The 26,253-nt window shown below is 38.5% G+C and overlaps 1 protein-coding gene across 5 annotated transcripts in view; it reads right to left on the bottom strand.

The window, feature by feature from the left end:
* LOC131074771 (uncharacterized) overlaps positions 1–26,253 on the bottom strand; it is a 294,384-nt gene that overhangs the window by 8,068 nt on the left and 260,063 nt on the right. For all 5 annotated transcript variants that reach the window (XM_058011449.2, XM_058011456.2, XM_058011466.2 and 2 more), the window contains 2 exons: positions 8,793–8,864; positions 8,375–8,620 (listed from right to left, as the gene is read on the bottom strand). In XM_058011449.2, coding sequence (XP_057867432.2) covers positions 8,375–8,620; positions 8,793–8,864 — 318 coding nt within the window. The remainder of the gene's footprint in view (positions 1–8,374; positions 8,621–8,792; positions 8,865–26,253) is intronic.

Genomic DNA, 26,253 nt, shown 5'->3' with positions numbered 1-26,253 from the left:
CCTAGTCATTCATCTATCTTCTTGCATTCTAGGTCTTAGAGTAGACTTCCTGAACCCTCAATCTTTTGCTTTTTTTTATCTCCCAGCTAGTAGATAGGACTCAAGTTCCAGTAGATTAAACGCTTAGGCATTCGAATGTAAGTCCCCTTGTGAATCCAGCAAAATCACATCACACCAACAAAGCTTATCCACACGTAGAGAACCTATATACCAGAACCTTGGAGTTGCTTCGATTGATCCTTAGGCGAAATCTTCAGCATTCGGGGAAACTTTGTTCAAGAGAGGATAAGATACCTTGGTATTTTATTCTGTGTTCGCATGTGCATAAAAAAACACATCAACAGTACGTAACCCTATTCCATCTCCTACTTCCTTGGAAATTTGATTTTAGGGCAAAAATAGGGCATTTAATAAAAAGGGACGTTACACAAACGTCCACTAAATGTAGTGTTAATCTGCATACATCTATGGATTTTGTGTTTGTTGAAGATTTTCCTTGAGTGACTCTAAAATTTCTTGGCTCTGCTTGACCAAGTCTTAGACTCCAAGCACTCTACTGTCTATGAGGACAAAATTAACAAAATTTAAAGCATCATAACCATATAAACCTTGAATAGATTTGTACCAATAAATATATGATGTGAAGTATTGTAGCAATGCTTCCCTAGATAGAGCCATTTAATTGATAAAATTCATTTTCTTGCTACATAATTCCTCAAATATTTCTCAATACACTTATTCAAGATACCTATTTGCCCATCCATTTTAGGGTGAGAATTGGTATTGGGTATCAACTTGATTCCTACCAAACAGAAAAACTCCTAAAATAAACCAAGGAACTTATTATCTCTATCACTTGCTGTGCTCTTAGGCAGCCCATGAAGCCTAAATACTTCTCTAAAAAGCAATCCAGCCAATTGTATCTTGTAATCAAAAGATTGCAAATAAGTTAGCATATTTAGTGAATCCATCCACTACAACAATATGCAATCCTTACCTTGAACTCTTGGAAGGCTGGTGATGAAATCCATAGAGATGCTCTTCCATTTTTTAATGGTTATTGGTGAAGGCTATAGCAAACCTGTTGGAAACACCTACACTATTTTGTTTTGTTGGTAGCTAACACTCTTTAATGTGTTTGATGTAATGACCTCTTTTTAAAAAGAGACATGGAGAAAACCTCTAGCCTATTCCCATTTCCAATACGCTGAAGGATAAGGCTTCGACCCATAGCTCAAATGGTTGGTAAAGTTGTGCCAAAGCTTTGGGTTCTTCCCATGTAGGTCCAAGGTTCAACTCTCGCTGGCTAGGTTTACTTGGTGGCTGGGTTGTTTGAGCCTGCTTAGTCGTCCATCGAGGTATTCTCGCCTCAGCTCGCCCCCTCTATACCCCAAAACTTGGCAAAAAGTGAGACCAAGGCAAGGTGTGGTTGGGTCGCTAGACTGAATCGCTGGGTTATCTCATGATATTAGAAAAGATGTGCTAAAGGATAAAGTAAGGAAAATTATTAATAATATTATTTTAAGTTGGGCCTTGTAACTTCTAATTTAAGTAGCAGTTTAGTAATATTGTTATTAAAATAAAAAAGGATTTTTAAATACTTACAAAAATTGGACTCATGGGCCCATTTTGGAGACTTGCATAAGTAGGGTGCTTGAATTCATTTGAGCATCATTATTTTATCATTTTGCAAATCAATTTCTTCAAGGATTTGAGCATAATGTTCAATTTCTCAACCAAGAATGAAAACCCTCAGCTGATCAGAGATCTTGGAGGATTAAACCCCTGTTAGATTGTCACTAACAAAATTGACAACGAAAACCTTCATCTTCAACATTGGCAATTACAATCAAGCATTGAATATAAGCTGATTTTGGTCATTTTCCAATTTGGAGTGATTGATTTTTGCAAACAAATCATCAATATTGCTATTTTTTAGAATTGTCAGAGTTTCTTCTTGTTTCATCATCACTTATTCTAATCATTTTGCCAATTTGAGGCACCATCACAAGGAGGGTTTCCACAATATTTGGACAATCATACCTCATCCGTGCAACATTATTTGACATCGTTGCAGCCAATTTACATCACTTACAATTGGTGCCACATACTTGAAGGTCCAAACCAGATTTGGAGCCAATTAGGGAGCCACCATACATCATTTTTTTTCATTTTTGGTGTGCAATCTAACACAATTTTGTTGCAATCCAAGAACACTGAGAGGGGGGGTGAATCAATGTTCTGCCAGAATGATTAATTTTAACTTGATTAGCACAACAAGTTAGCAACCGGTATGCATAAAAGAAAATAACAAGTAATAATGCAACCACAAAGATCAACACCATTACACCACAGATTTATATGTGGAAAACCTCAAAGAGGAAAAACCACTGTGGGATTGGAGACCCACAATATCTATCCATTGATCAGATGAATAAATATTACATATAAGGGGCATGCACATGCAGTAAGGCACACTGCCTAGAGCGCACTGCTCATCACAAAAGGAGCCTCACTGACTACAAGAAATCTTCGGACTACAATCCGGAAAGAAGAGTGAACTACAAGAATAGCATCTCCTATGCCTGAGTACAGTGTCGGTTAAGCTCAATACCGAAGGTCTTAAACCTCTTACTCAAACCCAATCGATCACCTATGATCGGACAAAACCTCTACATATGATTACAACTTTATTCGCACACAGATAATCCCATAACCATCCGTGACCGTGATCTACAAAGAGATCTTACATCATATTTATACAAACCCGGGACCTAAACAATTAGGTCGGCCACCTAAAAGATAATACAATAAATCCATTACATAAACCCGCAAACCAATGATAACCCAAGTCGGCCTAAGACCGAAACAACATTAACCAAACAATAAATCCAACTAGTAACGTATCGGGAGCATCCACCAACACGTTAAACCGGTCCATAACATAGGAGAATAACATAGAATAGCACCGGACCTAAAATAGGTCGCCATAAGCCAAAAGCAACACCACCGATCAACTGGAACACGAACATGATAACCATCAGCATCCTGAGAACCTTCTAGAAGCCGCACCAACACCACTTATCGAATCCATCAAAAGATCTTCAGCAAAGCTCTGTCGGTAAAACCCTTACCGGTAACCAAAAGGTTTACTAGAACATATGATAGCTTCCAGATCACCGAATCCCGAACCAACTGAATGTGACACACACATGAATGACCGAACCAAACCAGTTCCACCAAACTGAATGTACCGAAGAATACTAGAGATGATCTCCAGATCATCACAATCCAACCACTCTACTGGAACCCGGTAGAAAACCAAACAAGCTAGTGTTGACATCAATGACAAACATCAATGCAACACAATCAATTCCTCCGAATTGCCAACAATCTCCCCCTTTGGCATTGATGGCAACCCCTAGATGTGAAAAACATCCAAATGCCAAGAAATGCCAAACAAGTCTCCCCCAATGGAAGACACCCAACAAATGATATATCAATGAAGTTCTAAACCATTTAACCATCCATAGACCAAGCTCCCCCTATGACTGATATCTCTGTTAAGCTCTGTTTTTCACATGTATATCTCTCCCCCTTTGACATCAATGCCAGAAATATGACATAAACATCAAAGAAAAGCCATAGATCCTCTAAACCACATAGCTAACTACTCCTCCTGAGTAGTAGCACCAACTCATCAATCTGGAATGAATGATAGTTCTGATAATGCATACCGGACTGATGCCAATCGACATCACTTAAGTCTCTACCGGAGGGGCAGAGATCCCCAATCTGTCTCTAAAGTGCTCAAATGACTCCTTGGGCAAAGGTTTTGTGAAGATACCTGCAATTTGCTCTTTAGTGTTCACATAAACCAATCTGACTTCATTTGCTTCTACCTTTTCCTTCAAAAAATTATACTTAATTGATATGTGCTTTGTTTTAGAATGAAATACCGGATTCTTTGATATGTCAATAGCAGCAGAGTTATTAGAGTGAATAACTACCGGTTCATTACAATCTACCCTTATATCTTTCAACATTTGCTTCATCCATAGAACTTGTGTACAACTAGTAGCAGCAGCAACATACTCAGCTTTAGCAGTAGATAAAGAAGTACATGACTATTTCTTGCTGATCCATGAAACAAGTTTCTTTCCAAGAAAGAAAACTCCATTGGATGTGCTTTTCCGATCATCTATATCTCCAACTTAATCTGCATCTGTATATGCACATAGTGTAAAGTCATCATCTTTAGGATACCACAAACCATATTCAGTTATTCCTTGTAAGTATCTAAAAATCCTTGCTACCGGAGCAAAAGTTTCATCATAATCAATTCCTTCCTTTTGAGAATATCCTTTGTAGACCTCACAACTTGTCCATCTTCATTCAATTTATTCCTTAAAACCCATTTAGTTCCAATAACATTCTTATTTTTAGGCCGGGGAACTAAAGTCCATGTTTTGTTCTTTTCTATCCGATCCAATTCCTCTTCCATAGCTTCCATCCAACATTCATCCTTACATGCCTCAACTACTGATGCCGGTTCAATTTGAGAAATTGAGCATACCTCTTCAGCTGCCAACCTTCTTCTTGTCATCACTCCTTTTCTCCTATCTCCAATGATTTGATCTTTTGAATGATTCAACCTTACATACCTAGGAGTCTTCTGACTTTTTGTTTCTTTGCTCTGATCTTCAGTTACTGTTGAATTTTCTGATACTGTCGGGGTAACTGGTTCAACATTCTATTTCGGTGTAGGCACTACCAGATCTGTTATGATCATTTCCACTTCCGGTTCTCTTTCATAAGTTCTGATTTGACCTTTGTACTGCTCATCCACTTTGACATTAGCGCTCTCCACAATTCTCTGCAATCTTTTGTTATAAACTTATAACATCTATATGCTTTGCTTTCAAGAAATATCCCTTCATCACATCTAGGATCAAACTTACCAATTCACTACCCAAGATTCTGAAAAGCTTAACTGTAGGTGTATGGCCAAACCATAACTCATAAAACGTCTTACCAGTAAACCAAACCAGATCCAAGATCTAACAAATCTTCGTCGATAACCTTCAACTTGACTTCTCCAATATCTGAAACATGCTTTCAAACCACTATCGGGGGTAATGCAAGATCTGTCATCAATTTGCCTCCCCCTAAGGCTAATGCCTTAGTTACCAGATGAGTTTCCTGCAGGTGCAGGAACATTTTGCTCTACAGGATGAACATTTGGGGTATTTGATTCTGCTAGTTGTCCTTCAGACTACATAACCCACTTCTTCTCATGCTCCTTCCGAATATCATCAACTTTTTGCTTTCCCTTCTCATTGGATTTGTCATTTCTTGCCAGTAGGTTCTTGCTTTTGCAAAATTTAGCAATGTGTCCTACTTTGTTGCATGCATAACAAGTGACATTGTTCTTTTGAATTGCCTTGTTGTAACTTTGATCATTTTTTGACCTACTTTAATTAGCCATATGTCCAAACTTTTCGAATGCATGACATTTTACATTCATTCTACAATCTACTGTCCTATGACCATACTTTTTGCAATTGAAACACTGAGTGGTAAATGAATTGTTGTTCTGATTGACTCTATTTTTGCATTGACTTGCCATATGACCAAACTTATTGCAAATAAAGCATCTACCATTAAATTTATGTGTATTGGGTTGTCTTAACGATGACCTCTGATTCCAGTTGACTGGTGGATTCTCCTGATTGTTCTTCTGACCGGATGTATCATCCTGGTTTGCAGTACTAGAGATTTCTCCAAGCTCATATCCAAGACCTCTAGTGTCTCCATTGTACCTTTGATTCTTCAGTAATTCATCAAACTTTGCAAAACTGACCTTGAAATTGTCTTTGTACTCATTTGCAGAATCCGGATCACTTCTTAGGACTATCATCATTCTTTCCAACTCCTGCTCATTGTTCTGAGATTGTACTAATTCAGTTCTCAACATATCATTCTCATGTGCCACCCTAAAGCATTCTTCAGATTTGTCTTTCAAAGATTTGGCAAGATTTTCTTCATTCTTCTTTTGGTCTTCAATCTCCTTGGACATCCTCATGGTTAGGGCTTGCATTTCATTCTTCATGACACCATTTTCCTGACTCAACTTCTGACATAGTTCCTTAAGAGCATTCTTTTCTTCATCATCCTGATTTTGTAATTGATCATAGAGTTCTTTCCTTTTGGCTTGAGCAGATGACAACCTCTCTTGAAGAGTAAAGATGAATTCCTTTTCAGATCTCAGCTCATCTTGCAGCTTCATGTTCTTCAATCTTTCAACATCATAGTCTTCAAGTGCTACTTCACGTTCTTTCCTCAAACCCATCTCCATGGATTCTGGATTCAGGATCTTCCTCAAGATGTTAGACTTATTACGAGGCACCAAGCTCTGATACCAATTGTTGGAATCCAAGAACACTGAGAGGGGGGGATGAATCAGTTTTCTCCCAGAATGATTAATTTTAACCTTATTAGCACAACAACTTAGCAACCGATATGCATAAAAGCAAATAACAACAAGTAATAATGCAACCACAAAGATCAACACCATAACACCACAAATTTATACGTGGAAAACCTCAAAGAGGAAAAACCACGGTGGGATTGGAGACCCACAATATCTATCCACTAATTGGATGAATAAATATTACATATAAGGGGCCTACACATGCAGGAAGGCACACTGCCTAGAGCGCACTGCTCATCACAAAAGGAGCCTCACTAACTATAAGAAATCTTCGGACTACAATCCGGAAAGAAGAGTGAACTACAAGAATAGCATCTCTTATGCTTGAGTACAGTTTCGGTTAAGCTCAATACCGGAGGTCTTAAACCTCTTACTCAAACTCAATCGATCACCTATGATCGACCAAAACCTCTACATATGATTACAACTTTATTCACACATAGATAATCCCATAACCATCCGTGACCGTGATCTACAAAGAGATCTTACATCATATTTATACAAACCCAGGACCTAAACAATTAGGCCGGCTACCTAAAAGTTAATACAATAAATTCTTTACATAAACCCGCAAACCAATGATAACCCAAGTCGGCCTAAGACCAAAATAACATTAACCAAACAATAAATCCAACCGGTAACGCATCGGAAGCATCCACCAGCACCTTACATAAACCGGTCCATAACTTAGGAGAATAACACCGAATAGCACTGGACCTAAAATAGGTCGCCATAAGCCAAATGCAACACCACCGATCAACTGGAACACGAACATGATAACCATCAGCATCTTGAGAACCTTCTAGAAACCGCACCAACACTACTTATCGAATCCATCAAAAGATCTTCAACAAAGCTCTGTCGGTAAAACCCTTACCGATAACCAAAAGGCTTACTAGAACATATGATAGCTTCCGGATCACCAAATCCCGAACCAACTGAATGTTGCATGCACATGAATGACCGAACCAACCAATTCCACCAAATTGAACGTACCGGAGAATACCGAAGATGATTTCTAGATCAACATCACAATCCAACCAGTCTACTAGAACCTGGTAGACAACCAAACAAGCTAGTGTTGACATCAATGACAAACATCAATGCAACACATAATCAATTCCTCCAAATTGCCAACAAATTTATTGTTGATCAGCAGTCCTTTCTAAAGCCTTACAGTACCACTCCAACCCTACCACTCTATCTCCTAGTCGTACTTGTAGGCTTGTAGCCATACAGGTCTTTTTTCAGTGTTTCAAAAACCATACAAGTCTGAGTTTTATCCAGAAAAATTACCAAACCTTGACGATGGATCATGTAATATGATGAGAAACCTTAAATTCTTAAATACTTTAACACAGTTGTATTGAAAAATATTAGCTAAGCCCTCTAATATGCTATGTCGTATGATGATAAACAGTTCTCATGAGTTCTCACTTCTCACCAATGCTCACTATTGGCTGAAATCCAATAAGACAAACCATTGAATTTGACAATTGTGGACTGATTAGTCTACTATGAGAATACAGAATTCTCTGCAGGTGAACAACACTCACCTCACTGAATTCCAACAGAAATGTGGTATCATGATCATTAAGATCGTGTTGTATGTTTCAAACACTTTTTGGACAATTCAAGGATCCATGTGGACTGCTAAAAATTAGTCGACATAACATAAACTTGTAAAGTACTTTTGTTTTGTTTAAATTTGACTTTCTCAAGGATGACTAATGTATAAGAAACCTCCTTATAAATAATGTGAGTATACACAAATTTCTTAGCATTGAACATTGTTACATTGCAAGAGTATTTACTCAATTTTTTTACCCAAATAATGCAAAAAAGCAAGATTGTATGCACATGAAGAAGTAATTGCATTACCTCTTTCAGCAAAGACATAATAGCATGCATGTTTTCTTCTTTCATAGCTATGGTACGCAAAGCTGCCATAAGATCCTCAGGAAAAACAAAATGATCCATATACGAGGGTAGTTTTCGATGACCACTCCAACTATAGCCAAGTACTTGACTGCTATCTTTCATGCAACCATCCAATGTGAGCGAACTTTCATTTGAATTTCCTTTCCTCAATAAAGATTCTGGTAAAAGCCAACGCAATTGTAGATTCTATAAACCCCATGGAAAGCCAAATCCAAAAAATGCACCAATTAGAATTTCATGTCTCCAATTACACAATGCAAACAAAAACACATCTTTAGGATAAAAACTGCGAAAAATTATGTTCCTATTGACAAAAAAATTGCTCTGAAAGAATAGGGTGCAAAACGTACTAAAATACCTGTTGTTGGAGAAGTAGTGACTTGGTTTCAGTAAAATCAATTTGCTGAAGTGCTTCTTTTGGGTAATGCACCTACATATGTCATAAAGGTTTTATAAAGGTAATTTTCTCTTATCTTTATTTTCCTTACTGCATATGCGATAACTTTTATGTATGGATCTACTATCATTTATTCAAAGGAGAGTTTAATTTAACCATGTAGTTCATTATAATATGGAGGTGTAAATGGAACTTATATTCTGAAAATACAAAGCTTTCATTCTTTATTAAAAAATGCATTTGCTCTCTGTCTATAAAAGATTAGCCAAAACAGAGGTTAGGGATCAATTCATGATGGAAGCTGATGGGCAAATATTTTAATTTACAATTTGCAGAGATCACTGCATATATAAAATGAGATTCATGCATTCGGCCTCAAAAGTACAACTGCCCTATGTATTCAGGACTTTAAAAGAGGAAGAACGAAGATAATTTAAATATGAAAGTGCCTTCCTCAATCATCTTAGCATCAAAGTGTCACTAATTGGAAAATTAAAATTAAATAGAAGTTCTAAATGGTATTTGAACATGATTAGAATATGTCTGTTTGAGTACAAGATTTTCTTAAGCAAAAAGTAAATTTTAACAAAACATCGTGATAAAAAATACTGTAGGAAACAAATTTATACCAACATGCTTTGCTGTATTAAAATGATACAATACAGAGAATAGTAAATAGATAGGAGATCAGGTACTAGATAACATATAAGGTCCAGTAGAAAGTAGCACAGAAAATTTCCCTACAAGATGGTTAGTTCTAATTCATTTAGTTTATAACATACCCTCCAATATTGGAAAGGATTCATCCTTGAAGCACTATGATAAGAACACATGAAAATGATAAACATACAGATCAATGTTTGATGTTAGTAATCTTTGATTCCCACTTGTCAACACTTAGTTTTATTCAAATTCAATACCATCTATTACAGTAAGAGTGTTCACCATTTTCAATCTTTAAATTCAATACCATCTATTATAGTAAGAGTGTTCACCTGTGATTCAGTTACGATTTGTTTATTTAGAAATGATCTGAATTACAGGTGCAACTAGTGGACATCACACTAGCTACAAAATTCAATTTGTTATAGAACTAAATTGCTAAACAATATGATTTTATTGGAAAAGTGAGTAGGTGTATGCCTTTAACTCTGTTCACTGGAATCTAGCTTTATACCGTTATACAGTAGAAAAATTAAAAATTTACTAAAAAGAACAAGTGAAAAGCTCTTCTGCGTTATGTTACCTTGGATGGCAGATTCACAAAAGTGTATGGCTATCATTTTGTTTTGCTTAACCATTTCAGGTATGATGAAAAAGTTAATATTCCATATTTCCTGCTGTGTTCTATGAATGCTACCATTAAGGCCCATAAAGAGAACCCTAAGGGTGATACAGCCATGCATCAAGGTCTTATGGTGTTAATTTATGACCACCTAAAAGCCAACCAAATTGCCCGCCCTCAACCTTCTATCTCTGAGTCTAAGGAGGAAGGGTTGGATTCTGTTTTTTCAATGGGTGAGGAGTCTGAAAGTGATTCGATGAGTGAGTCAGAGGAGAGTCTGGATGACTCTGAAGCTAAAACTGGTAAGAAAAGAAACCAAGTGAGTACCAGGCCCTCGTCCTCAAAGGGTAAGAAAAAATCTAAAGAAAAAGTTTTCCAGATTCATTCCTCCTCGGAGGAGGAGGTCTCTGAGGATTCTGAGAATGATGAACCCCAGTCTCCTCGGAAAAAGAAAACCAAAATTTCTATTCAGACAAGGAACAAACAGAAGAGGCAGGAAGATAATGTTATGGAGCTGGAGGAACAAGTGCAGAGAAAGGATCCTGAAGTCGACCAGAAATTGGAGGAGACCACAGGGGAAAGTTTTGATCAGAGGATTGATGGAAAAGTTGATAAGATCACTAGTGGCGACGCCCCTAAAAATGAACAGGACAATCCTGGTGAAAAAACTCCCCCTTCAAATCCTCCCTCTGAGGGATTGAAAGGTCTTGTGGACACCATCGATTGGTTAATTAACAGTTACAAGAAAGCTGTGGAGGATAATAAGAAGTTGAGCCACAGGGTCCAAATTTTGGAGACAATCAGTATTGGTGGAGGCAAATCTATGGCGGAATATGTTGAGGATTTGACTAAAATTGTTGCCAGAGCCGAAGAGATCAGAGATTCCTTCAACCCTACTTTCGAGCAAATTGAGAAGGACCTGACAGAGATAAAAACTAAAGATAATGTTATGGACCAGAGAATGGCGGATACTGATAACAAATTCAACAAAATTGAAAAATGCCTCAAAAGTATTGCTGAACAAAGCTTTAGCATTCTGAAGGCCTCGGCCGACAATACCAAAATCCTCATCAGCAAACTGGAGGACGAGAAGGATTCCCTAGAGCTGGAACCAGACATTGAAGGTACGAGAGAAGTGAAAGGACCTAGAACAAGGACCAGAGGCAAAAAGAAGGAGAAGAAGCCAAACAAGGATATGGAAGAACTCAAAGTTGTTGCGGCAAACTATGACCAGCTGGTCAATAAGGCGGCGGATCTTCTTAAGTCTTTCTAGTTGTTGTTAATCTTTTTGTCTTTTCTCTGGTTCTTCCGCTTTGTTGTTCCTTTCTTTTGCTGTCCGTTTGGTTTACTGGCCTTTTTGGCAATCGCTTTGTAAGCTGTTTCAAGCAGGTCTGGATGCTTTTTGATGAACTATTTTATGCTCCTATGTTAAAGGTTTCGGGTCCTTAAAACCTATTTTTCATATTAATCAGAACACTGCATCCCTCCTAGGTGACATGTCTCCATTGTATGAAAAAAATTGATTGCTGGATAATGTCAAACAACTGGAAACAAACTGTTTGCATGGGGCTATTTTAGTGGTACCGCTTGTCAAGTTCATAACTCCTTGACTATAGCTCAGAATTCAAAAATCAGATATAGAAAGCTTCATTTATAAACAAGTTTCCTACATTACTCTGATTTTCCACGACAGGGACAGCAGGGGATGGGGGGACACGTTTCCGGGATGGCGTTTTTTTTGCTAATTTTGGGGACAGCTAGGGGACAACAAAAGGGATGACTATATAAAATGTAGGGACAATTTAAAATATATATGGAAATTTTAAATGTTCATACGAAAACATGGATAATGCATGCATATATACATTATAGAACCTTTTCATACTACCACATTTGTGTTCATAATTCATTGTCAATACTCAATATGCATTCAAAATTCAGAATTCACTATCAATATGCATGTGATATTAAAAAAATAACATAAAAAATGCCCAAACGCTACACTGCTGCCATAAGGTTTCATTTTCAATTGTGATATGAAAATACCAAAAAAAATGTACACTGCTGCCCCTAATCTACATCTCCCGACACTGCATCAAAATCAGAGTCCTCCTCTGAGTCACTACCACTATCATGGTCCACATCCACCTCATCCAATGGAATCCCAACCAACCCCCCTAGTGTCTCCTCATCAACCTAGGCCATGTCTTCGAGATAGACATCCCACCATAAAGCTGGAGCCTTAACGATCCTGAAGTCGAAGAGTACTCTGCACGACCACTAGCTTCTCCACTCATCTAAAGGTAAGTCTATTCCTCTTGATGGATTGGATAAAGCCATATGTGGACCAATTCCTCTCTATAGTAGAGAAACTAGCAACCTATGCAAGGAGGCGAATGGAAAGCAACTTCAATTGTGGTGTATCCCTCCAGTGCCATGACCACCATCCAATAGGCTCTCTTTGAGCTAATATAGCTATATCCAACCTCGCTTGTGATTTAGTCAATCTTGGACCACGAAGATTTGTAAAGTCAAGGAATTGTGTGCAAAGTATTGAAGCTTGTTCCTCCGAATGCATCTTATCAATGTGAAATATCCTTCCTTCTGGTTCTTCCTAAATGAACTTATGGTCTTGCTTTTTTGCTGTTCGCTTGGGGTTGATTTTCAGAATAGAATTTGTTTGTGCGTGCAATGTTAAATATTTGAGATGAAAGAAGCTAAACTAAATTTTACAAGAAACTTAATTCTGCATGCATTATTAATAGATACGGAAATACAAGCTTAACACAAAGTAATTTATGCAACTAATAATCAGAATTTCGTAGAATAGAAGTGTGGCTCATACTCCTTTTTCCTCTGCAAACTCTCTTCCCTATTGCAAGCCACGAATTGCCAAGGAATTGACCTTCAGTGATAAATGGCATTTGACTCCCACCACATGCAAAACTTACACTAGCTGAAGCTGAAAACTATAACCCAACTGAAAGTCGCACCTCTCAAAGTTATGCATATTGGGGATCAAAATTCACCCAGCAAAAATGAACACTACCTAGTGATTTCTGGAACTACTGATATCTTGTGCTAGTTGCAATAATTCATAGGTTGGAAACTATCTAATGGAAATCACCTAGCTGCCAATATCCTTCCAGCGAATTTGCCCTTCACCAATATGGATTTGTTCCTGCTATAATTTATTTGCAAAAGCTTGCCAAATGTTTCTATATACTGTCAAAGATGGTGTGGGATTCCATCCAGCCATCTAGAGACCAAGGGGTTTCATCCTGGTCAAATTCCTTCCAAGTTCGATGTAGCTCATACAAGAGAAAAAATCATAAATGAAGTCGTGAAAGGCTGAATAAACCCATTGAACTTCTTATATATTATTCATGAAGCCAATCAATGCTGTTTTCTCTCCCTTTGATTTTTGGTAAACTTAGGCTTATGACATTATTTGCCTCATATTAATTAATCTGAATAATTAGAATTAAGCACCCCCAAGCATCATTAAAGTGGGCCTAGGATATATTCAAGTCATTATTTAAGTGACCCCAATCAATAATTAAATATGAGTCAACACTTTAGCTTTTTGCCCCCAGTTATTTAATTATTCACCTTATTCCCTTGCAAACTTCATTTTGCTCTAGCCTCCGGGAATAAAAAGGCTAGCAAGATTATTTACTTTATGCTAAGCGGAAAGTCCCTCCATCTGACAAGATATTCACGGATCACCCTGGTTCTCAATCTTCTCCCACGCATATCAACAATGCTATCAAGAACCAATACTGAATTCCCTTCTTCATCGAGAGGTGGCAACTCTGGTGATGCAGTCGTGTGTTGGCCCAATGCTTTTTTCAAGCAAGAAACATGGAATACATTATGAATCTTACTACCTTCAGGAAGTTCCAATTCATATGCAACCTCGCCAATTCTCCTCAAAATCCTGTAGGGACCATAGAAGTGCGGCTTAAGTTTTTTTGCACCACTTTTCTTTAGTGTAGATTGCCTGTATGGTTGTAGGCCCAAGAAAACTATGTCCCCAACCTCAAAAGATCTCTCAACACAATGCCTGTCTGCATATATTTTATGTTGATTCCAAGCGTGTTGAAGGCTATCCTTCAATGTCTTAAGGATGTCCTAATAGTTCTGCATTGTTTTCATTGCCCGAGGGACCTTGCTATCATCAAGGGCCAGATCCACAAATGATAATGCATCATACCCATATAGAGCCTTGAATGGAGACATGTCAATTGACATGTGATAGGTGGTATTATAGCAATACTCACCTAACTCCAACCATTTGATCCAAGCACACTACTGCCTTCAAACATAATTCCGAAGATAGCCCTCAATCCACTTATTCACAATTTATGTCTGACCATCCGTTTGATGGTGGTAGTTGGTGCTTGGTGTCAACTCTATACTTGCTAAGCGAAACAACTCCTGCCAAAACATACTGAGGAATCGGCTGTCCCAATCACTAACAATGGTCTTAGGGAGCCCATGCAATCTAAACACCTCTCTGGAAAATAATTCTGCAATCTAAGGTGCTAAATAATCTATAGGAACAACAAAGAAATGTGCATACTTAGTTAATATGTCAAGAACCACAAATATACAACTCTTCCCTAAACTCGTGGAAGTCCTGTAATGAAGTCCATAGAAATTCCTTCCCACTTTTGTTCCAGTATAGGCAATGGTTGGAGTAGTCCTGTAGGAAAGGTATGCTTAGACTTGTTTTGTTGACAAATCAAACACTCTCTAACATGCTACAACACATCATATTTCAGGCCCTTCCAGGTGAATCTCTCTCATAATTGTCTATATGTTTTGAAGAATCCTGGATGCCCCGCTAGAGGTGTATCATGAATTGCCCTCATAATCTTGTTTTTCAGCTTAGATCCTAGTACAAGATATATTTTGTTCTTGTAATAAATAATATCATCAATTATAGATAACTGTCATCCTGTACTCGTCCATCAATCAACTCACAAGAAAAAGTATTTTTAGAATATTCTACCAATAATTGAGATTCCCAATAAACTGAAATCTTAGTCAGAGAGAAAAGGGTAGGTTTCTTGGAAAGAGTGTCGGCAACAATATTCTTTTTTCCTTAACATACTCCACATCGAAGTTGTAAGACTAAATCTTGCTCAACCACTTCTGTTGTTGTTCATTCAAATCATTTTGTTCTAGGAAATACTTGAATTGTTGTGATCAGTCTTGACCAAAAATTTGGTACCCACTAGATACTGTTTGAATTTAGCTAGCATGTGCATAATGGCTAGCATCCCCTTGTCATAAGTGGAGTAAATTTTTTTTGTATCCCTCAGTTTTCTGCTCTCAAATGCAATAGAATGTTGGTTTTGCATCAAGATTGCTCCAATTCCTTGTCCCGATGCATCACACTCTATAACGAAAGGTTGTGTGAAGTTAGGTAATGCCAACACCAAACATGAGCTCATGACCTCCTTGAGCTTATCAAATGTCACTTGTGCCTCATCAGACCAATACAATGCACCCTTCTTAGTAAGGTCTGTGAAAGGTGACGCCAACTGTGAAAAGCCCCTCACAAACCTCCTGTAATAACAACACAATCCCAAGAAGCATCTCAACTCAAATATATTTTTTAGAAGCGGCTAGTCCAGAATTGCCCAAATCTTCTTCTGGTGAACCTTAACACCATCAGCTCCAATCACATGAACAAGGTAAAGAATCTCAGTCATTCTGAACTCACATTTAGAGGCCTTCACAAACAATGACTATGACTCCATAATACCCAATTCCACATCCAAATGCTGGAGATGATCATTCCGGGACATACTGTATATCAAGATGACATCAAAGAAGACTAATACAAATTTACGCAATTGTTCTCAAAAGGTGTGGTTTATACAAGATTGCAATGTCGCTGGTGCATTAGTGAGTCCAAACGGCATGACCAGGTACTTGTTGTGACCATTTCACACATCGCCCCATTGCAAATGGGGACCCCTGCTTTTTGCTTTTTAGGGTTTGTCTTTTTAGGTCTTTTAGGGTTTTGTCTGTTAGCCTTTGCATTTTGAGTGTCGCCAAGGGGATCACCCGAATGGCAGGTTCTGCTTGAGTGAGGTCAAGTTGGTGACTGATGAAGTCTGGAGTGTCCTGATCCTGAAATTTGGCTAAGTCTGAAAGTCTTGATCCTGAAATTTGGTTAAGTCTGAAAGTCCATAAAATTATTCTGACAGAGAGTTCAAAAAGTCAAATTTCGCTCCTGACCCTCAGAGGGCCCACAACGAGATTTTGATTTCCTTTAATTTGCAATGGAAAAGGACTAAGTTTTGAGCATGAAAGGGAAATGAATGACTTTCTCCACCCACCTAAAGAAGTTTTGGCTAGAAATGATGAAGGACCTTGTTGAAAACAGAAAAATCGCTCCTGACCCTCAGAGAGGGCCCACAGCGAGAAATCTTATAAGGGTCATTGCTAGCCTTATTTGGTCGGTTTGAGAGGTCAAGAGCATGGTGAAGGATAGAATGAGCATAATGAAGTTGATGAATTGAAGGAGTTTTGCCCAGGAAAGGAAAAATCGCTCCTGACCCTCAGAGAGGGCCCACAGCGATTTTCTTTGTGTGCACATTTTTGGACCTTTCTTGGACATGAATTTTTATTCATAACAAAGAACAAGATGATATCTTCCTTGGCAAAGTGATTTTTAGACGAAAAGTGAAGCATTTTGGTCCAGGTAGCAAAAATCGCTACGGACCCTCAGAGAGGGCCCACAGCGAGATTTTCAAATATGCATTATTCTTACAAGATCAAAGTGATTTTATGATTGGAATGGATGAAGGAAAGCATGTTCTATCCGTTGAATATAATTTGGAGGATCAACACAATAAGAAATCAACCCAAAATGAAAAAGTCGCTCCTGACCCTCACTGAAGGCCCACAGCGAAAAATCGCTCCGGACCCTCAGAGAAGGCCCACAACGAGAAACCTAAAATGGGAATTTTTCATCCAAGTTTGAGGAAAGCTAAGGTTAGGCATGGGTTAGAAACGATGTTTGAAAAGCCTTGAAGTGAAAAGAAATCGTTAAGAATCAAAATTTTGAAGGCAATTACAAAAATCGCTCCGGACCCTCAGAGAGGGCCCATAGCGATTTTCCAGTTTTCTCTCCTTTGTTTGAAGAATTGAGATAAAAACTTGCTTGGACAGGAGAAGGACGTGATGTGTTATGCCTTGGAGGTGATTTGAAGATTAAAAGACGAAGGAATTTGCCTAGAACCAAAAAATCGCTCCGGACCCTCACTGAAGGCCCACAGCGAGATTTTTAAAAAATGCATGTTTTCTTCAAAATGGTGCTAAGGCAAAGTTAGGATAAGGCAAAGAGACCTCCAACAACATGATGAATATTATTTTACCTTTGAAACTTTATGATTTTGGTCAAAAAATTCAAAAATCGCTCCTGACCCTCAATGAAGGCCCATAGCAAAAAATCGCTCTGGACCCTCGGAGAGGCCCATAGCGATATTGTTGAAAATCTTCATTTTACCTCGCAACAACAAAGCGAATTTGGTTGGAGTGGATTAAGGGAAGGCATTGCCACATGATGAATGAAGTTTTAATGAAAAATGATGAAGAATCAAGCCTAAATTGCAAAAATCGCTCCTGACCCTCAGAGAGGGCCCACAGCGAAAAACTTCAAAATCACACCTTTTCTCCAAAATTGGATTGAGCCAAGTTTGCAATTCAGTGAAAGGACCTAGTTGAAATGTCTTGAAGAAATTTTGGAGGTGGAAAAGTGCTAAAATTGAGCAAAAAATGAAAAATCGCTCCTGACCCTCAATGAAGATCCAGAGCAAAATTTGCATTTTCACCTATTTTTCCTCATAAAAAATGTCAAATTTGAAGTGCAACATGTTAACGGGATATCAATTTACCCTCTAGGAGATTTTCAAGTTGAAATGTGGAATATTCAAGGCTAAAAATCAAAAGTCGCTCCTGACCCTCAGAGAGGGTCCAGGGCGAAATCCTCACGAAATCTCATTAAACCTTGTTTTAAAAATTAATATTCTCCAAATTGCATTAGGCCGCTAAAATTGCTAATTTGAAGGCATGTGGAAAATTAAGATTAAATTGACATTAAATTTTGGCATTTAATAAATTAATTTTAAGCCTACAAAAATCGAACTTCTATCTTGGAGGCATTTAAAATTATTTTTTATTAAATTAAAATTAAATATAGAGTGCACAAGGCCTTATTTTCATTTATTTTGCCAAGTCGGCCCCCCTTTTTGGAAATTTATTTATTTTTAACCTCTTTTTGCCAAGTTGGCCTAGAGGGAGCAAAGGGGTGAGCGCTCTATATATTGGAAGTGTTTTTTCACAATTAAAATCATTCAATCATTGCCTTAAGAGCGAATTTGGAGAGCTACTTGGAGGTGCGAAATCTAGTTTGCTTGGAGCGATTTTCTTTCAAGTGTTGAAGGCTAGAAGGAAGTGAAGTTGATTCTTTTGAAGACTAAAGGAGGCGCATTTTATCCAAGGGAGAACTTTGATCTACATTTTGCCTAGCAAAATCCATTTTTTTGCATCATTTCTTAGAGTTTAATATTCAAGAGGAGGTATGGCAAAATCATCTTGACACCCTTGTTTAAGGTTTGATTTTTGGACATTTGTTTTGGAAAAATCCAAGTATTGCATGGTTAATTAGGAAATGATAACTCAAGATTTATCATGAAGTTTCCTAATTAAAATCTTAAATCTTCCTTTTGAATCCTAATTTCTACACTTCAAGATATATTACTAATTGTGAAATGTTGTGTAGGTATCAGGATGGCGACTCCAAAGTCCGGAGGATCTACAAGTTGGCAGGTTCTCATCAAAGAAGATCAAGCAAGGACAAGGGAGACCTCTTCCAATCCAGCATTCCAAGGCGAGGTACATCAATCATCCTGCACATCAAAGACAAGAGAAGTCAGAGCAAGGGTTCGTTGAAGAAGCAGATAGTTTCAGAAGAGTCAATTAAAGCTAGCTTCTCAGCAACATCAAATTGGCATCAACCAAGTGTCAGACGAGGTGGCATCCCAGTCATCACTTCTCCAGTTGGTCCACCTCAGCATGTCCAGATTCAATGTACCTAACTCATGGGAGGTGGCACAAACTTCGATGTACCTACCCCAGCTATCCATTGGTCGAATTTTCCAGAGAAGACATGTGTCCTTAAAATGTAATTTTATCATTGGTCAAGCATTAAATGTTATGTAATGGTTGTAACAAACCCTAATTAGGGTTTTCATTATTGAATCTTGGCCATTGATCTCAAATTGATCTTAGCCATCGAATTGTATTGTGGGCACTATATAAGCCCCGACTCTTCATTTTGTAAATGGAGTTAGAATAGAAAATAGGAGATAGAGAGTAGTTAGAAGGTGATTACCTAGTTGATAGAATAGCAATTAGAGTAGAGTAGTGAGAGAAGGCAAAAATTGTTGCCAAGATGTTGTTGTAAAAGACTTGTAAAACTTCATTGATGAAATGGTGAAATTTATGGGTCGATTCGACAATTTGCATGGTCTCTATACTTCTCATATTTGATTTCATGTTATTAGATGAGTGGAAGAAATGTGCTTGATTGATGGTGAAATTCGTATATCCATACCAGAGTTCCGTGACTCGCGGCGAGTCACGCGAGTCCGCGGGCCGGGTGACCTCCGCCGGGTCACGGGGACCCTGACCCGGGCCCGGACGAGTCACAGGGTGTGACTCGCCTGACTCGCCGAGTCAGCGAGTCACCCCCTGACTCGCCGAGTCCGAGGGTCGTGACCCGGCCGGCGCAGCTTGCAGAAAGTGGACGCTAAAACATAAAAAACATAACACATTTTTATTATGTTTTGTGCCATTTGCCTTTGTTATAACCCTAAAAGGGATTGCCATTCAGTTTTATGAGTGGAAGAGAGGAAAAAAGAGAGGAAGAGAGGAAAAAAGAGAGGAAGAGTTTTGCAACCAGCTGAGAGGAAGAGGTGAAAAACTTGCACAAATCACATTGGGGCAGCATTACAGTTGCATTGAGAGCATCAAGGAGCTCATTTCAAACACTTGTCAACAAATTTGAAAGAGGTAAGTTTTAATTTTTATTGATTTTGTTGGTTTTTTTTCTATATTATGGATTTTTTCATTTTTTTTTAATTTTTTTTTTAACTTTAGCTTTCCAAATCTATATTGTTGCTTGCATACTTCAATGATTCAATCACAATGACATAAATAGAACAATAGCATAGCAAACCCTAGACTTTTTTTTTGAAAAAATTGTATACATGTATTTATAATTTTTTCTAAAAAAAATCTAGGGTTTGCTGATTTTTCTGAATTGTCAATTTCTTTCTTTGAAATTTGAAAATTTTCAAGAAAAAACACAATGCACAAATTAGTCTTTGCTGATTTTTTTTAATTAGTTTAAAATTTTAAATTTAAAACTTTGTCAAACACAATGCTCAAATGGTGATTTGTAAAATTGTCTTATTGCAGCAGCCCTCACGTTTTGAAAACAATTTTTTTTCCTAATGGCTCATCCTAATCCTCCACCTAGGAAACATGGTCAAAAAGATGAGGCATGGAAATACACTGAAGAATTCCCTGGTAGACAGAGAAATCAAACCAAGTGTATGTTTTGTAAGGAAATTAACCATGGGGGGATAAATAGATTAAAATATCATATTGCTGGCATACGTGGTCATGATACTGAGCCTTGTGACAAGGGAACTCCCGAAGCAATCCGTTTTTGTTACGTCCTATTAGAAAACTTTGAAATACATAAGCAAACCAAAAAAAGACAAAGAGAGGAGTTATGTCATATTGGTTCCCCTCCATCCACATCCGCATCCGGCTCCACATCCACAGCTGCATCCATAGGTTGTGTTGGAGAGGGTTCTTCTATGCCTCCCTTTCGTCCTAGTGCTTCTGCTAGTGCCAGTACTTCTATTTCTACTCCTAGTCACACTTTTGGTCCTAGAGTGCGAAAATCCAAGATAGACAATTTTTTTGTACCACGCACTACTCCTGGCGCACAACCCTCGCTTGAGAGCATGTCTTGGAACAAGGAGGTCCATGATGCAGGAAGAAAAGCAATTTGCAAGTTTTGGTACTTCTGCAACATTCCATTTATTGCAGCCAGGTACTTTTTTATTTGATTGTTTTAAATTAAAATTTAAAATTTTATGGTTTGAATTTGAAAGTTGAAATTGAAATTGAACTTTTCTTATTTAATCTATTTCAATTTGTGACAGGTCTCCTTATTGGCAAGGCATGATTGATGCAGTAACCGTTTGTGGGCCGGGGTTTAAAGCCCCTAGTGATACTGAGTTGAGTGGCCCTCTCTTGTTGGAAATGGTGGAAGATATGAAAGTTGACCTAGAGGACCACCGCCAATCTTGGAGCCAGAAGGGTTGCACCATCATGACAGATGGTTGGAGTGATAGGAGGAATAGAACACTCCTAAATTTTCTTGTTTCTAGCGGAGGTGATTGATCATTTTACTTCTCTATATGCATTGTGATTGAAATTGAATAATTTACATTCTAATTTATTGATAATTAATTTGTTTATTTTTTAGGATCCACCATGTTTTTGAAGTCCATCGATGCTTCCTCACATGTCAAAAATGCGGCATACTTATGTGAGGCTATTGAGGAAGTTATAGATGAGGTGGGGGAAGAAAATGTGGTGCAAGTGGTGACGGATAATGCAGCAAGTTATGTTGCTGCAGGTAAACTTTAAAAGTTTTCTTTTAAGTTTTAACTTCTAACTTTTTAACGTTTAAATATTAATGGTAAAATTTCACATCTAATTCTTTAACTAATTTAAAATTGTTGCAGGAAAACTTTTGATGGAGAGGCACCCAAATATCTTTTGGTCTCCATGTGTGGCGCATTGGCTTGACCTCATGCTGGAGGATATAGGTAAGCTTGGATGGGTGAAAGAATGCGTTGAAAGGGCCAAGAATATATGCAAATTTATTTACAATCATGCATTGGTCCTTAGCATTATGAGGCAATACACGGGGGAAAGGGAGTTGGCTCGTCCTGGTATAACGAGATTTGCCTCAAATTTCCTCACATTGAAATCCTTGTTAAAATCAAAGGCATCTTTGAGGCGCATGTTTGTTGGTGAGGAGTGGACTTCCTCATCCTATGCTACGACCACTGCAGGGATGGATGTAGTAGATTGCATTTTTAATGAGCCAGGTTTTTGGATCCCTTGTGCAGAGATCGTGTAGGTAATCTTATAAATTTATAATATTATATGCATATTTTTGTTTTGTTTGCATTGTGCAACTTTGCAATTTTTCTTATTTTCATGCACACTTGTGAGTTAACTATTTTTGTTTAACATTATTTGCAGGTCACTGAGCCCCTAGTAGTTCTCCTACGAGTTGTTGATGGGGAGAAGCCCGTTGTGGGCTACATATATGAGGGCATGGATAGGGCCAAGGAGGCCATTAGATCCATATATGCTGGAGTTGAGGATAAGTATAGGCCCATTTGGGACATAATTGATAGAAGATGGCATAACCAGCTTCATAGGCCCATCCATGCAGCAGCTTATTACCTCAATCCATCATTTCGTTTCCGTGCTGATTTCAAAGCGGATGAGGAGGTTCTTAGCGGGCTATATTCAGTAGTACAACGGATGGTCACTGATACCACAGCTACACTTCTTGAGATGGATGCATTTAATAATGCATCAGGGGCAATCTTTGCCAGCCAATTGTGCAAAGAGGGTCGGACAAAATTGCAGCCAGGTAGAAAATTCTAAAGTTTATGACATGCATTTTAATTTTTCATTTTATAATCTACCTTTAAAGTTGGAAATGAGACTAATGTTTTTTTCTTTTCCTTATCTCAGATAGATGGTGGCAAATGTTTGGGCCTTCAACCCCAAACCTTCAAAAAATTGCCATCCGCATATTGAGCCAGCCGTGCAGCGCTTCTGGATGTGAGCGCAACTGGAGCATGTTCGAGCACATCCACTCGAAGAGGCGAAATAGATTGTCTGTGGAGAGGTTGAATGATCTAGTCTTTGTTCATTACAACCTCCGTCTCAGGACCAGACAGATTTTGGACGATGACTCCTCTCCGATCACTCTAGAGGAAGTCGACCCCGAGTCCGATTGGCTCACTGAGTCCACCGATCCAGTCTTCACTGATGAGGACCTTGAGTGGGTTGACCAGGTAGACAGAGAGGCTGAGGCTGTGGCTATGGCAGAGGAGGAGGATAGAGCACGATCAGGCACAGCACCTATGGCTACTCAGACTGGCACATCACAGGCAGAGACTATGGCTACTCAGTCATCCAGGACCTACCTTAGACGCCTTTGTAGGAGGCAGATAGACAAGGCTGAGCCTGAACCTGAGCCATAGACTTGTTTTTTTTTACACTTTATAGTTAGATATATGTTTGGGAACATTTGAAGTCATGGATTTTATATTATACATTGGACAACATTTATAACTCTATATATCTATGTTTTCTAATTCCTTCAGCTACAATTTACATTTCTACGCATGTGATGGATGTATGTTTATGTATGTGATCAAATTAGCTTCTATTTGATGATGTTATAGTGTCTTTAAGCTTAATTCAATAATGGGTGTATGAAACAAGTTTTAAATCGTTAAAAATCTCTAAATTTCAAGGGTTTCTTATTTTGCTGAGTCGTTGCCGAGTCATTGCTGAGTCCGAGCCGAGTCACGAGTCGAGTCAGCCTTGCCGAGTCAGAGCCGAGTCCGAGTCTAGGAACTTTGATCCATACTACTAGCAGTTTGTTGATTGCAAACTTGCCTTGTGTAGTCAACTGGAATCATTCAGCTTAAGCTTAACTTCAGTTGTCGCTTCTTCATTGATATGCATCAACCTGATGGTGTCTATGCCTGTAGTGATGATTTGAACATCATAAAGCTTTCCTTCGAAGATCGTACTAACCTTGTGGAGATGGTCCTGGGATGTCAAAACAAGACCTAGTTAGAATTTCATCAAAGATCAATCATTGCTCCTACATTCCTTAGTATTAGGATTAGATTTTTTCCTCACCCACATCTTTTTTCCTTTTTTCAAATCAGAGCCGGTAAAATCCTGTGTTCTAGCAATATTCAAAGCAGATCAGAAGTTTAGTCATCAAGTGTAAGTCCCTTTGTGATTCCAGCAAATCACATCATACCACAGAGAGCTTATCCACACGTAGAGATCCTACAACGAAGAACCTTGAAGTCACCCTGATTGATCCTTTTCGCGATATCTTCAGCGTTCAGAGGCTTTACTCAAGAGAGGATAAGGTACCCTTTAGGTATTTTATTCTGTGTTTGATAGTGTACAAAATACACGTCAACAGTACTCAAAATGTCCGTAGTGACAACATAACGCAATCTTGTGTATGTCTTCTTCTCGGACCCGAATTTGGTGACAGCCTAAACAAAGATCAATCTTAGAAAAATACACAGCCTTGTGCAACTCATCATCTAGCTCATCGATCTTGCGAATGGGGTATCTATTCTTAATGGCTTTCTTGTTCAAGGCTTTGTAGTTTATGCACATGCACATAATGCCATCTTTCTTCTTTACCAAAACAACTGATGAAGCAAAGGGACTGGAGCTAGATTGAATGTGTCCCATACTCAACAACTTCTTAATTGTTTTCTCAATCTCTTCCTTAAAATGGCATGGGTGTTGGTAGGGCATAGTAATAACTGGCTTAGCACGCTCCTCAAGCTCTATGACATGTTCAAACCAATGATTAGGGGGACGATTGGAGGGAAGGTCTCCAAATACTGCACTATACTTATCCAACACTATCTGGATATCAACATGAACTGCGGCTCACTACTGGAGGAAGGTTTAGTAGACACAAAACACTGAGTTGCCCAATCCACATCATCGTGCTTGAATAGAGCACCCATCCTCCTTGCAGAAACAACTTGAGGACCACCATCTGACATAGCCTTAAGAACAGTCTTCTTGCAATCAACCATAAATTCAAGTTCCATCTGGTTAAAGTCCTAAACGTACCTCCCAAATGACTCTAACGACTGGAGCCCCAAAACAACATCTATATTGCTAAGCCCAAGCACACAAAAATCATCTGTTAAGTTATAATCTCCAATCTGAATGCTCAGTTGGGGAATCACCCTGGCGCAACTCAATGTAAATCCATCAACAACAATGACACTTAATCCTAGGAAGTCTTCAACCTGTAGCCCACGCTTCACCACTAGTCCTTCATCAATAAAGTTATGCGTGGCTCCACTATCCACTAAACAAACCATCCGTTTCCCCTTAAGGACACCTCTCAAACGGAAAGGGTGACTTTTGGGAACTACAGATAATGTGGCAATAGTATTGCATGGAATTTCTTTGGTTGTAGTATCTTCCAATTCTACCTGTGGTTGCTAATCATGTTCACTATCACCTCCAACATAAGCGTCTTGTTCTTCTTGCTCTTCATCATCAGACATGACGTCAATCAAATGAACCTTGCCTTTCCCAAGGAAACACTCCCATGGTTCCTTACAGTTGGAACATAATTTATTCCTCCTTAGTTTATTCCTAGTCTCTTGGTCAACTTTTGGTGGATTGCTATTCTGCTGATTAAAGCCCTTTTTATTCGATTTCCATGGGTTGAAACCTTTCTTCTGTGGCTGAAAGGAAGGTGTAGTCTCAAGGTCAAGTTCTAACTCAATGGCATCATGCAAGGTGTTAGGCTTATGTGCCTTGATCAATCCCCTTAATCTATCACCCAATCCTTCCACAAACAGCATAGTGACCCTCTTTTCTAACATATTAGGAACCATCATTGTAATCTTTTGGAACTCATTGATGTATGATTCCACATGACCAAATTGCTTGAGTTGAGCCAAGTCTCAATAGTAGACCTCTACATCTTTCCAATCAAAGCGAACAATCAGATTATTAACAAATTCTTCATAAGAGTGTATCATGGCATGATCTTGCGACACTAATCCGTGGTGCCACCAATCATAAGCTACTCCCTCCAGATGCATAGTAGCAAACTGTATAGCCTTATTCTCCTCCATGGGTTTAAGGGATAGGAAGGTATCCAATTTATGCACCCATGATTTGGCACTGGTCTATTCACTTCCATCAAAAGTA

This window comes from Cryptomeria japonica, chromosome 11 (assembly GCF_030272615.1).
Source record: "Cryptomeria japonica chromosome 11, Sugi_1.0, whole genome shotgun sequence".
NCBI classification, from domain to species: Eukaryota; Viridiplantae; Streptophyta; class Pinopsida; order Cupressales; family Cupressaceae; genus Cryptomeria; species Cryptomeria japonica.
The sequence above is the reverse complement of the archived record's forward strand: the minus strand, read 5'-3'. Positions and strand labels throughout refer to the sequence as shown.